At 35.8% G+C, this 14,700-nt stretch overlaps 1 protein-coding gene across 1 annotated transcript in view; it reads right to left on the bottom strand.

The window, feature by feature from the left end:
• Positions 1-6,782: 6,782 nt before the first annotated feature.
• LOC145674261 (putative serine protease K12H4.7) overlaps positions 6,783-14,700 on the bottom strand; it is a 43,327-nt gene continuing 35,409 nt past the window's right edge. Inside the window, exons 8-9 of the mRNA XM_081744095.1 lie at positions 13,838-14,007; positions 6,783-6,892 (exon numbers count right to left, since the gene is read on the bottom strand). Coding sequence (XP_081600221.1) covers positions 6,783-6,892; positions 13,838-14,007 — 280 coding nt within the window. The remainder of the gene's footprint in view (positions 6,893-13,837; positions 14,008-14,700) is intronic.

Below are 14,700 nucleotides of genomic sequence, written 5' to 3'. Positions count from 1 at the left end.
CTGGAGGCCAACTAACATGTCACAACTCGTTCAAACGTGACACTGACTGTACCGAAGGTTTAGGCTACCGGATGTACTTGTTGAAATGTATACAAAATCGATAAATGACACTGTGCAGCTACATTCACTGTACTTTTTGTTCACAACTTGTGTGCTCCTGTCCGTCCAGAAGAAAAGAACCTGTAAGACTACTTTGTGGATAACCACATTTGGTCAGCATCTGGAGGGGAAGAATTCAGGAACTGAGTTCGTTTTAAGGGTATATTCAAATTGAAGTGACATAGATCAATCATTTATTATTTTTTACGTTGATCAATAAAAACGGTTATATGCAGCGAGAAGCCGTTTATCGTAATTGATTAATCATTCCACAATGCAATTCATACCCGCTTTTTAGGTTCTGCGAGAACCAGAAATAGGAGAAAAACACTACAACTTCCTCTTTCAGTATTGTTCTATGTACGAGGCATGCCCACGAAATAAATGTACTGGATTTGGGTAGGTTCAAAAGAAATATATTTAAAATATCTCTTACATTGTTTCATCCGTACGTATGTAAACCTTTTCTCCACGTAGTCGCCTTCCCCCTCGATGCACTTAGTGATACGAGAGATTATGTTTTTGTATGATTTGGTCAAAGAAGTCTGCCGTCACCTCTTTTGCCCAATTCTTCACCTCCACCTTCACTTCCTCGTCAGTTGATTTTTTTTAACCCATGTTCATCTTCAGGGAGGTGAACAGATGATAGTCAGGGGAATGAGCGAATCTGTCAAAGTAGACGGTCTTCCACCATTTTGCCCATCATACACATCAGTACGACAGATTTTAAATTCACGACACCATTTAAACCCACCCGTACGATTCATAATTACTTTTCATAAACTGATTTGAACTCGTTAAAAACTTCAGGCGAAGATCTCCCTTCACAATGAGGTTACGGATAACGCAGGGAATCTTGCACTTGGTGGCAGATTTCATCGACATCTTTTGCGGGAGACGTTACTGTGGCCACAGTTTTGTTCGTACCGATGCATGATTGGGCTCGTTGGAAAGAGTAGAAATTTAGCTACAGGGCAAAATGAAATGAAATGAAATATTTGAGTTTTACGTCCCACGGTTATGCCGGTTAGGCTAAAGGAGACGGTGATGATGAGAAATGAATGAAATGGACCCAAGCACCTGCGGTGAACGCTCTACCACTGAGCCACCGCGCCCCCAAGCTACAGAGCAGTGAGACTAACATAGCAATATCAAATTCCTTCTGCCCGTAACATAATCCTAGTACACTTATTTTGTGGACGTGCCTCGTATATCGTAAAGTGATTTTTTGAACCGATTTAACATTATAAAAAAAAATATGCATTTTCTCTTCATTTCCATTCAAACCGGAAGTGGCAGAAATCAATATTGACAATTAAAGAATAAAATAATTAATATATAGGAAAACGAAGTTACCTGTAATAAAATAAGCGTCACAAGAATATATTCTAATTCCACTCTAATATCTGTACTTACAAAGAAGGTGTTAGAAATATATTAAAACTTCTAGTTTCAATACTAATTGAGAACATATTACGCCATACAAACCAAATTTCTTCAGACATCACACTGCTACTTGTTTCCAACAATAACTACTTCTGTCATAAGTAATTCTTAATGGAAATGAGTAATAATACCTTGTATTAGATTACATTCTTATTGAATTAAGTTTGAGGTATAAAATGAAATGAAGTACTTTATTAAACGGGTCTGAGATTTTAATAATACAAAATTCAAACAAAACCATAGTTGTTTTTTTTTTTTAATTTATAATGTTTATTAGTACTCCATATGGTTTCCAATGTCAATTAACTTTAAACTTGATATTATAACTAGCTGTCATGTCCATAGCAACAGAACTGTTACACTATACACTAACACACAGAAGTGTGTAAGAAAACTTAGTTTGCTATTTTAAATTTCACACAACGGAAATCACAATTTAGAAAGAACAATTCCAAAAAATGCTGAGATTGCCATAATTATACAAAATTATTAATATACATTTTAATGTTTGGAGTATAAATATCGGGCAATATTACCAAATATATGAATAATTGTAAAACATCAAAATCACGGTAAGTAGGTACGGAAATCGGTGATCTTGCTAAACCTGGAAAGAAGAGACAAAATTGTAATTCATATAACTCTCTACTCTAACATCATCTACAATTGAAGGTCTTAGTAGAAGAAGGGCCAATCCCAATCCCCTATGAAAAATGAGTTTTGTGACTGAAGTGTAAGTTAGTGTCATCTAGTGTTACTCATTGAACCAAATTCATTGAGGGATATTCAATAGTGTTCCGTATCTACTCCTACAAACTAAAATACCTTTGTTACTTACTAGTTAGATTTCTTCTACATTAAAACTGCATTCTTTTCCTAATCACAAAATTGTGAGATAGATCCTTCTTCCATTGACCTCTTAAATTGTTTCAAGTACATACAAAAAATATAAAATTTAAAGTGTTAAATATTACAAACATTGAGTTTCAAATTTCCTGTTGATTAAATGACACTTATGTATTTGGTCTTACTTTAGAATGGAAACAGTATTTCCTCCTGGCTCATTCACTGAATAGTGCTGCCCCTAGATCCCTGACTCTGGAATCATGATACACTGGTGTATAGGATCACCCCGTCTGAATTTTGTAAATGTGTGCGTTGGCCCACTTCCTTACTTTTGAGGAGAGATGAGGTGATTTTGAGTTTAACGTCTCGTTCAGCAGCGAGGCTCTTTGAGACGTGGACCTACTGATTAACGTGGAATCCGAACCACATCAGCTCCCGCCGGGAATCGAGCCCTGTTCCTTACTTTTGAGAAGATACTCATGGGACTACTTAAATTTTGGAAATTGAGTAAATAAAAATTTTGAGTGGTAGCATAGGACTGGGGTAAGTACCCTTGTAAGTTTGGGTGCTCCATCTTTTCTTCTAACGGTAAACAAGTTTTAAAAATCAAAATTCTGTAGGTGTTTGACCGAATTAATGCTCCTTGATGAGGTTTTATCACGTTTCATGGTCATATGCGTGAATACAGTGATTTCTATTTAATCATGGAACATAGGTGCATTGATATATCCGTGTCAGATTTTAAGATGAGTACGTTGGTCCACCCCTTAACTTTGAGAATTAAAAAAAAATCATTGGATGTTCTCTAGAACTTAAGTATATACGTCTATAAATTTTCTTAGTCTAGTTTGTTCCCTTCTAAGGCTGAAAAATGCATTACGTTTTAGCGTCTGGTACGTTAATGGCCTAATTTATCTTCTTGTTGGAGCTTATTAAAAGACTAGCCTTTGGCTAGCTGGGGGCTCCGCGCACAGACCCCCGTCTTTGCTTAGCCTACGGCCTTGCACTTTCTACTTAATTTCCCCACTATTCTACCTAATTTCAAATTTCATTTTGAATTTCAATTACCTAAAGATAAGATTTTGTATCCCAAGAAAACGCGAATTTAAAATAACGTGGAGAATTTTCATTTCCCCTTTAGACTCCTTAAAATTAAAAAAAAAAAAATAATAATTTGGCATGCTTTTTTTCTGTGAGCTACTTCCCAAAGGCTACAATCATTTCAAATTTCATCATTGTATGCCTAAAGGAAGTGCCTAAACATTTGGGGTGTAGATGATGTCCCATATAAATTACATAGGATAGATTTTTCAGTTCCCCATTAATCCACTGTAAATTCGGAAATTTTCATCTTTAGTGATTTTGTTAAATAATTTTATGATAAACGTACAAGCATACCGTATTTCAAGTTTTTATTTCAATTTCAAGCACCTAAAATATGAGATTATAAGTATTAAAAAAAAAACGTCCATTTAAATGACATGGGGAAATTTTTCATGCCCCCTTTATACCCCCTAAAACTTAAAAATATTCACTTTTGGAAATTTTCTGTCACTTAGTCCTGGAAAGCTACAATCATGCCAAATTTCATCTTTCCACGTCAACCGGAAGTACCCCTTTGTTTTATGTATAGTTAAGATAATGTTTGATGGATGCGTGGGTCGTTCTCTTTCATAAAGAATGGATATTATGAAGACCTCTTTAAATATGGAGGGGCGTATTGGTCAGAACAAAAGATAATCTCGATATATCATAGCTCTGGAGCGTCTGGAAATTTTGAATTAAACTTCGTACACACATTACTTGGCTTCCTGGGAAACGTACATTAAGTGTAACATCCCCTGGCCCACCTAGAAAAAGGGAGTGACATGTAAAAATTATCCCAAACGACTGATGTTAGTATCAAATATATACTTCTCAGGATCGTTGACTGAATAATGACACTCCTAATTGCATTTAGGTCCAAGCTCAAACCCAATTATCAGTATTGAGGAGCAGGGGCGGCTTTATAATTTTAATTTTGGGGCTGGTAGACCAGCCCGCTAGCTTATGGATACATATACACATTTAATGATAATATAAAATTACTTTTAAGTAGTGGTTGATCCTATTTGTTAAATAACTATCTACCATTTGTATATTAGTAGCGGTGTCTGTTAACAAAAAACTTCAAACCTAATTTGAAAGTGACTATGATTGTGACTCTTAATCTCTTGAACTACTCGACGGATCTCGATCAAAATCTCAACATAGATATGGTTCGGATCTGGCATGTTTTCATCATTTTATTTTGGCCGCACAATGTAGTGGAGGGGAGGGGGGACATATATGTAAAAGAAAAAAGTGACTGTCTTTGTGACTTCATCACGCTGAAAACACCGAACCAGTCTTAATCAAATTATCAACATAGATGAGGTTCGGACCTGGGGTGGCTTTTAGTATATCCCTTTGACGGTAGAACTTAGGGTAGGAGGAGGAGAGGGGGTATATATACAAACTTAATAACTCTTGAAACACCTGACCGATCTCGATCAAATTTTCCTCAACCTAGATGAAGTTCGAATCTAAGATGGGTTTTGTCATATCACTTTGACGTGTAACTCAAGGGAGGGGGACATACATTTGAAAGGAGTGGGAGAGACATTTGAAAATGATCGAAAATGACCGACATTAGTGTGGAATCTGTATTTTTTGGGGTCGCTGAGATGAACAGTGACACTTCTGTTTTTGGTGTCGCTGAGGTGAACAATCCTACTTCCCATGCCGTGCCCCGCAACATTGGGAGGGGAGAGGGATATATAAAAATCAACGAAAATTACCAATATTTAAGAGTGCTTTAGTAATAGTAAAAATGGAACATATTACTATCTTTCCTTAATTTAACCCAGCGAAATCGGGGTGCGTCTTAGATTCGAGGACGTCTTAAATTCGAGTAATTATCGATAAATTGTTAATTAAATATATTATTAACGTGTTATTAAAACTACTTTGCTATCCAGAAATATTTTTAAGTTTGTATCATATTCAATCATCCAAAGAACAATAAGGTCCTGCGCTTGCGCAAGACGTGCGTGTTTGCTCGTTAATTTAAATAGTGGAAAATATATTTACTCTTTATTGCATCTTTTCGCGTTTATATATTTTTTCAAAATTTTGGGGTAGACCCATGCCTACTTGGTCTACTCCCTAAAACTGCCACTCTGGAGGGGTGAAGGGTGACCTTAAAAAATAGTCGAAATTGTTAAATTATGGTTGAATCCAAATTTTTCTTGGTCCCTAAGTTGATTGATGATAATTCCGATCTCCATTTAAATCCAACTTCGGCCTCCAATGAAGGTGCATCATGGATGGACTCAAGTAATCCCCCAAAACTTATCTCGTTCCATTCTTAGTGCTCTGGTGACGGGTCTGAGGTAAATGTCCGTTTGGATACGGATTTTTTTCCGTTAAGTAAGTACCTATATCAAGGATGTGTGTTATTTTGGTAGCAGAGTTTATAGTTATGTTTCCATGGTAGCGACATTAAGGAATGTACAGTACAGTAGCATAGAATGTTCCTTCTTAGTTGTGTCATGTTTCTAAAGCACATTTTATACTGTATTCATCACGCCAGGTTGTTTCTCTAGTATCACCGTTGTGTGTAATCTTATCTGCCACGTGCGCGATCTCAACTAACACCCTAGGGTGTTATTAACCCTGACAATAACATATTACTAAATTATCGCTTCAGGTACACCACACGATTTCAAGACGTGTTACCAAAACTGTTCTCCAATAATGTTGTATTTCAGTCATCGTTATTCTCTAGAGCTAGTTCGTGCCAATAGTAATGTTTTTGAATTCAATTACTTCAACTTACGATAAAACGGAATGAATTAAATAAATAGATAAATTTCTTTTGGTAACCAATTTTATTAACACTGAGCTAAAAGAATTCCGAGACAGCACATCTCAAAAGAGTTCACGATCATTACAACCTACATCAGCAATAATTTGCTTTATTTCTTTTCCATTTTTCTACATAGACCTATTTGTATTGTATATTTCAGTTTCATCAGTCGATTAATTATTTTTTTTTAAATAACAGCTCTGTTATAAATGGTTATAATAAGTCTGAATCTACATTAGACAAACAAAATATACTTATAGAAATATAAACAAACAAATTGTCATGGCTAGTTGTTTAAAAATATTAGAAGTAATCTAATCTAACGGGCAAGGAATATCAATATAGGCGAGGACTCTATTCACCTCGGATTGAATCTGGAAGGAGTTGATTGACGCAACACGTCACAAAAGCATAGGGTGTTATCGTCAGAGTTAAGAGAAACAGCCGCACAATTTTATGGAAGTTTGTTACTTATGTGTAAACTATCCTTACTTGCCTTTTTTTATTCTTGAAGCCATTGGCCGATCAAATCTCCTATTTGTTGTTTTGCTGCAATCAACTGAGGGGAATCACTTGAAGAAGGATTATACATGTCTGCACAATGAGATGCACCTGAAACAAATGAATGTGTGTAAGGTGAACAACTTTAAGATTCTTCAATTAAATAATTATGTTTCTTTCCCAATGTTGGAGAAATATAAGTTCTTTCTTCGGTGGCAATTGCTTCTTTCCCACACAACTGGACAACGGAGTCTTTCATTGCTTTTTCATATATATATATATATATATATATATATATATATATATATATATATATATATATATATTTAAAACATTGCTTTTGGTGAGAAAATTTTAGTGAGCCCTGAACCTTCTCAGTGTTTCTCCTAGACTTATTATTATGCACAGTATATATTCTGCAGTTATTTGGAACTGAATTAAGTGCTTTCTTTAATCGCTTATGGAAATATTGTGGTAGTTTAGAGAATTACTGGCTGACTAGATGTTCAATTGACCAAAGTGACACCAGTCACGTTGGTTTTGCAGTTCCTTATCTGTACTTTCTCACGCCCGAGTTATCGCAGTGTCTCGTGCGTTGTGGGCAGTTGACTAATATTAACATAAATTATTTTCCGTATTCTGTTTGCATGTGCACACAAGTGCTTTAACCGAGCGGTTTTTGGAATGAACTGCCAACACTTTTTAGCCGACCACTGCAGCTCGTAGCTTGAGCTTTAGCGCTAAGGGAGTTTGACTCCGGTATTGTGTGCAGCCACCATGCACGTTGCGTCGGGAATCAAGTATGATTTTGTGTTAAGGGGCATAATCTATTAGCCGGTGAAGGACGTTTTCTTACGGCTAGCCCTAACTAGTAAAGTCCCAGGTTCACAAACCTAGTGCGCTAAAAAGTTGTACACGCGCCCTTCAACATCAACATTCTACTTTTTTTTTTTAATTTGCTGAAGACTCATGTTTACGCTTCAGGATTGTTCGGCGCAGCAACTGGATTTTTACCTGGGATTGTCCCGAAAACTTTTCCCCCAGTGCTAATCCCCCTATTGCGTCAATGGTGTGAGAGAAGCATTTGCAGTGAAATCTGAATTATAATATCATATATATCAATCGCTACAGTGCATTAGAAAGGCAAAGTGTGATTTTAGTGATGAAAATTATTATACATATTCTGTGTTCAGTGTTGTGTTCCTTCCTCTTCGTTATTTTTAAATAGTATTCTAATAAATAAGTATAGTGTTATTTAATCCAGGGTGTTTTCGTTGTTTGTGTGAATGATGTTTGTGTGCGTTATGATCTGGATGACCGTCTGATCGTCCGTGAGGTTTTCGAGACGAGACACCCGAATCTCTCGGCCCCTAATACTCGTCTCATCATTGAGAGCGACGAGCGATTTGGAAACAATTTGTAATCCTTCTTGGAGAGGTCCTTCATCGTCCTATCCAGGTAAGTTCAGGTATCAGGAAAATACTTATTGGTAGGACCACGAACAGCGACCAGATTACACGGAGTGGTTACAAATAAATGTCCGCCCGAACAGAGACCTCGAACCGAAATGGTTGCAAATAAATGTCGCCCGAACTACCGACTCGAATCGAGACCGTTGGTGCTCGAATATACATATAAAATGAATATTTTAATATACCATTTCTCTTTCAGCTCAGTGCCAGTAATTTGAAAAATATTCTCTTTTAGGTGATTTTAATCATATAGTTTTGTGATAGTATATTTTATCCTAATCATTTGTTTTAAGTTTTGTTTTCGTTCTGATGGCACACCAGGGACTTAATCCGATTGCTAGGGCGTTTTCACTTCTCGAAGAATTATTGAAGCAAAGTAAAGAGACTCGTGCTGAAAAGAGAGAGAATTTTGCTAGGTTAGAACGAAAATTGGATAAAAGTAAAGATACTTTTGCTGAGGTAAAGAGTGAATTAGGGCAAAAGATAGACGCTTTACGGGATGTGTTTCGTGAAAATAACCAAGGAACAGAAAACACCGAAAGCAAAACACCGGAATGTGAACCTAGTTACAGTTAGATGTTCCTACTGGATACGAAACACCGGAATTTGATCCTCAGTTAGTGACTGGTATTCCTAGTGTAAACAAAACATTGGAATTGGAACCTGAGCTAGAGACTTAACACTTCTAACGTAAAGGAAACACAGAAATCTGAATTCCAACCAGAGACAGGTATTCTAAACCAACCTGGTAACAAATCAGACAATGATTTTGTCTATTCGGAATCTAATGACACCGCTTGTAGTAATAGTAGCGAAAATCACGGAATTATGATTGTAGACAACAGAGGTCGTACGTGCATAAAAATGGCTGTCACAAACCAGAGATTGAAAAAGCACAAACGAGGTTATAGTTATTGTAATAAGGAAAGATATAAAGATCAGAGCGTAAACGATATGAAATTTAAAGGGAATCAGAACGAAAACCGTACACAAAAAGGTAGTAACAGAAACAAAAAGAGTCGTAAATTACGGCCACGTAACCTGAGTTATCACAAACAAGACAGGAACCGCAACTTGTGTAACAACATTAAGCATAGATTTGTACGGAGAGGTAATCATCGTAAAAATTGACGAACAGACTGCAGTTATCAAGACAGAAATAGTAATCACAGAAAAAGAAAAAAAGTAACCAAGACTTTGTATGTTGATAGAAATTTTTCTTCCAGGAAAGCCACGCATTCCTTTTAATCTTTCTTTCAACTGTTAGTGATAAACATGTATTCATTTTTCTTCCTTTTGCTTTTAGTTTTTGATTAGAACACCTGGATACGAAAATAAGAACTACGCATTTCTTTTAAACTTCTTTATGCTCCTAGCTTGTAACTGTTCAGCGGAGAGCAATTATTACATTTTTTTCTTTTTCTTGTTTGATAAGATAGCCGCTGCATATTCGACCACCTGTTTATGTCGATGAATAACGGACGACACACAGCTGATTGATTCTCTTCCTCTTTTGGTCTTTACTCCGTGTCGCACCTCACACTTGAATACCAATGTTGCAAACCTTATTAATGACTTACTCTTAGTTTAATGTTATTAATTATTTCTTGTTTTCATTTCAGATGTTTGAATTTAGATTTTTTAGTAAATAATTAACGTATCATCATGCGAAGGAGGACCGTATTTATCCAAAAACGGTTTGAAATCTTGGTGAGATTTCCGCACCCTCAGCCAGTGGGAGGATATTATGGCCTCATGTTATATTTTATTAAATGTTTTAAATTTTAAATTCCTTTTTAGGATCCCTTCCCATTTTCGAAATTTTTAAATATGTTATTACATGTTATTCACAATTAATGTTTGATTTTCTTTTCAGAATTTAAAAAAAAAATGTATCGAGATGCCCAGGATAAGAAAATTTTTAGTTGTTAACTATATATATGTTGATCCTTCCTCTTCGCTATTTTTAAATATAATAGTATTCTAATAAATAAGTATAGTGTTATTTAATCCAGGGTGTTTTCGTTGTTTGTGTGAATGATGTTTGTGTGCGTTATGGTCTGGATGACCGTCTGATCGTTCGTGAAGTTTTCGAGACGAGACACCCGAATCTCTCGGCGCCTAATACTCGTCTCATCATTGAGACCGACGAGCGATTTGGAAACAATTTGTAATCCTTCTTGGAGAGGTCCTTCATCGTCCTATCCAGGTAAGTTCAGGTATCAGAAAAATACTTATTGGTAGGACCACGAACAGCGACCAAATTACACGGAGTGGTTACAAATAAATGTCCGCCCGAACAGAGACCTCGAACCGAAATGGTTACAATATTTTATTTAATTTTGAGGTTAGGTTTTACAGTAATTTACCCACGTACTGTTTTGTGGTATTTCATAACTAAATATTTGATGAAAATTAATACAATATATCGTGTCATCTACCTTGGAAAAGTTATCAAAAATAGTTTACAAGTGACGCGAAACACTTGATTTACTTTCGGTAAATAATACAATTGTTGTAACTGTGGGCACAAACAAAATTAAGACATTTTTCAGATTTACAAGACCAATTCGAAAAATACTTCACTTCCACATGTGGGAAAAATAGCTGGGAAGAGTGACGTCAGTTCTGTGGAGCTGTGTGCAGTAGTTCAGTAGGGAGTCAGCAGTGGAAGAAGAAGGTTGTGTTGCGTTTCAGTCGTCCGCTTTAAAAGTTAGAAATCAACGCTCCAATAGAGAAACCCGCCAAATGTGAAATGCGTGCGGTAATACGATTTCTGAGTGAAAAAAAACTTTCGACAGTTGCAATTCGTCCCAAACTGCTTGTAAGCTAAATGAAAAGCATCTGTTCTGTCTACTCCGTAAGTTAAGAAATATAAGAATGGTTTTATAGGTGCAGCGAGGAATATATGTACAGGATTTGAAGTGCTACGAAAATTAGTACATTTTTTTGTGATCTCATAGCGAAGGAAAATTACAGCTGAAAACCTCCATAAATGAGAGATTGAAATACAAACAAGTAGATGTTTTCACCCATCAAACGTAACGATCCTATGACTGGACTTTAGAAGAAGAAGAAGACAATTAAAGTTGTGGAATCAATAAAGAAAGACTAATTAGCCTTTGGATTGCTTTATTCTGAGTATCCAAACAAAGAGGAAGTATTTTTACATTGCGCGACCAGCTTACCACTATCAATTGCTGATCCAGATGGCAACATGCGAATTGGTGATAAAGCTAAGCTTCGATTTTTGTTTATACAAGAAGGAAAAGCTGAGGTAAATCGTACTCCAGAGAATGCCACATTGCTGACTGATGGTATGGTAACCATTAACACTGTGCATCCGAAACAAACTTGGGGTGAATATGGCCTGGAGGTACTTACATCATGCTTTCAACCGGACTCACCCTCGGCTGTTGCTTTCCATATTGTTTTTAATGTATACCATAAGGAAATCACAAAAAAAAAAATGCCCAAGACGAAGAAAAGGAGAAGCTGGAACACGAGTTCATATAGGGTCAGCTGAAACACCCATGTCTCAATAAAGAAACTGGAGAGATTTTCTTCGAAGTAGCGAGAACAAATCTGAGCTTACAAAATTATTGGTAGAATTCAAATAGAGAAAAACTGACATATCCAGTAGTTGTCACAGATGGCGAGGATTCTTATGAACTTACGAAAGGAAATGACAAATGCAATCACATGGAAGCAGATGCTCGACTGATTTTGCATGCCTCAACAGTTTCCAAAGTGACATCTGTTGTGATTTTCTCTAAAGATATTGATGTGTTAGTCATTAGTATCCATGCATATAACAGGTTCAAAGAAAAATACAATGTTTATCCATGGTTTCTCAAATTTAATCATAACACGTATGTTAATGTCATGATGATCTGCTACTCTTTAGAGCCTCATTTGTCTGAATCTATACTGACTGTGCATGCTATTACGGGCTCTGACGTGACATCATTTCTAATTAAAGTTTCGAAAATAGCAGTAATCAAAAAGTTGCTTCACAAAATAGAATTAGGGAAGGTTTAGATCAATTTGGAGAAGAACCTCATCTTACACCCGAAGTACAGGCAATTGGAAAGAAATTCAACCAGCAAGTTTGTTACAGTGGCAAAGAGGATGAAAACTACGTCAAAACTCGAATCCGACTGTACGAAAATCAAAAGCTAAACGGAACAACGCAGACCCAATGAGTATCCAAGAACATCTGAAGAGACTGAACCTAATTGTGTATAACTGGAAAAGATCAATGGAACCAATAATACCGAAATGAAATCCTGAGGAAAATGGATGGAAAATGAGTAGATGATGGAAACCTCTCTGGTATGATGGACCTCAAATAGCTTCGAACGAAATGTTTGTGCAGAAACCTGAACCTGAAGAGGAGCGTGACTTGAGTGGTGATGGTACAAGTGATTGCGATAGCAGTGAATTGATTGTGATAGTAGTGACTAAATCATGCTCGGAAAATAGGTTTCGATTTCCGATATGAACGGATTGTAATTTGTGGGTATTACGGAGATTTGTATCCATTTTAAACAGGTCTCACATAGTCTCAGTGCTAAGAAACGATTCTGCATTATAATAAATACATAATTTTAAAAATCAGCCATTACAAAGTGTTAACAGGGTACTGACTATTGATAAGGCTATTTAGAATATTTTCGCTTGTACAAAATCACACAATGGGCTCAACTCCTTTCTGCATGTTTTTTTTCTTTAAAAAAGTAATCATCATTGGAAATCCTCATATTGGAACTTGAGAAATGAATTAAAACTTGAGTTTTAGATTTTTCACTTAATTCCGACGAGAAATAAGTAAGTTCCATATATGACACACCTACAACTCACAAAGAACATGCCAGATGACACCAAAATCTCTTATTCGTACACGTCAATATCTCATACAGTAGACAAAAGAGTCATTTGGTGCCTTTGATAAATCACAAAAAAGCTAAAGTAAAAAAAGTGTATGTGCCGTGCCATATATGGCACGGCACACTGTAAAGGGTTAACTTTATGGTCTATAAATGCGTATTGCACTCATGCAATTATAACGCAATGCTTGTAAATTACATTAAAACATATAAGTATTACGGCGCATACATAAGTATCACTAAATATTTTGTTACATTGAGAGTATAAATGTAAGTTAATAGTCTTTTCCTGAAATGCAGGTATCCTTTTCATCACACAATACTCCACTTGATAAATTAGTAATTAGGCCTTATTAACGGAAACAATACTTAATGTTATCACATTTTCAAACTCATATATAGTCCTCCTTTTTTCAGACAGACTTATTTCATATTAATATACTTACTTTTTTTTATCAGATTGTCAAACATAGACCCCACGTATTTTTTAAAAGTCTTTCATTCCCATCCGAGGATGGGCGGGCCTTAGAAAGTTATGCCTTCTCTTTGGCCAGAGCACGTAATTTTCTTTCGGACATATTAATATCCACATTCTTACTAAAATGGAAACGAGTGGCATGCTACTATGTTCTCTACTTTAATTAGCGTAATTTATTTATTCATTTATGTCTTTTTAATTGATAAATGCGATTTACCTTCTATATATATAGCAGGTGCATCTGGACTCAAACTCTCCAGGACTCCCAGTGCATGCCAGGGGTCTATAGATCCATGGACGAAGACTACTCTGCTTACGTCTATATCTACTCCACCGTAGATTACGTTCGTCCTGTCAATTCCATAATTCAACAGGGTTTCGTTAAATCTGTAAGCAACAATAAATTCTGATAAATATGCTGCTTTTGGTATTGAAAGGAATTCTAGTCATAGAGGTGAAGATTCCTCTGTTTACACTTCTAAGGAAGTATATATAAAAATGTACTAAAACGTCTATCTTTAATATTTCTTTAAAACAATTATGTCACAGGCGCTACAAGAACTGAGTTGTTTCAGTAGTTTCGCCTGTTTGAGCAGTTAAGCCTTGTTTCACCGTTGCAGCAAACGATACAAAAAAAAAAAAAACGCACAAAGTAGCTCCGTCACCTGTCAAAGACTTGCTAACTACCAAACGGGAAACACGCTAAATCACAAAGCGTGTCAACACATGTGGAAAGAATGATTTTACTTTATAATGTTGGCTTTACAATGATTTTACTTTATAATGTTGGCTTTACTGTTACGTTTGGTTAATAGAGCTATGTTTTTGCTAACTCCATAATATTCCACTATTATATGAAACTTAATGGGAAATTGAATTAAATACAATCATGCTGCTCTACATAAAGTAATTATTTTAAAAAATAAAAGGATTGAGTAAAGTTTAATTAACATTTTCAATTACTGACCATATACGTACATACATAATTTATTCTTGTATTTTGTTCTATAAGCGAAATAATCTAATATAAATAAAATACAGAGTTTGTTTGTGTGTTTTTATGTCTTTCTGTGTGCCACC

Source organism: Thermobia domestica, chromosome 17, assembly GCF_964235325.1.
Source record: "Thermobia domestica chromosome 17, izTheDome1.hap1.1, whole genome shotgun sequence".
NCBI classification, from domain to species: Eukaryota; Metazoa; Arthropoda; class Insecta; order Zygentoma; family Lepismatidae; genus Thermobia; species Thermobia domestica.
The sequence above is the reverse complement of the archived record's forward strand: the minus strand, read 5'-3'. Positions and strand labels throughout refer to the sequence as shown.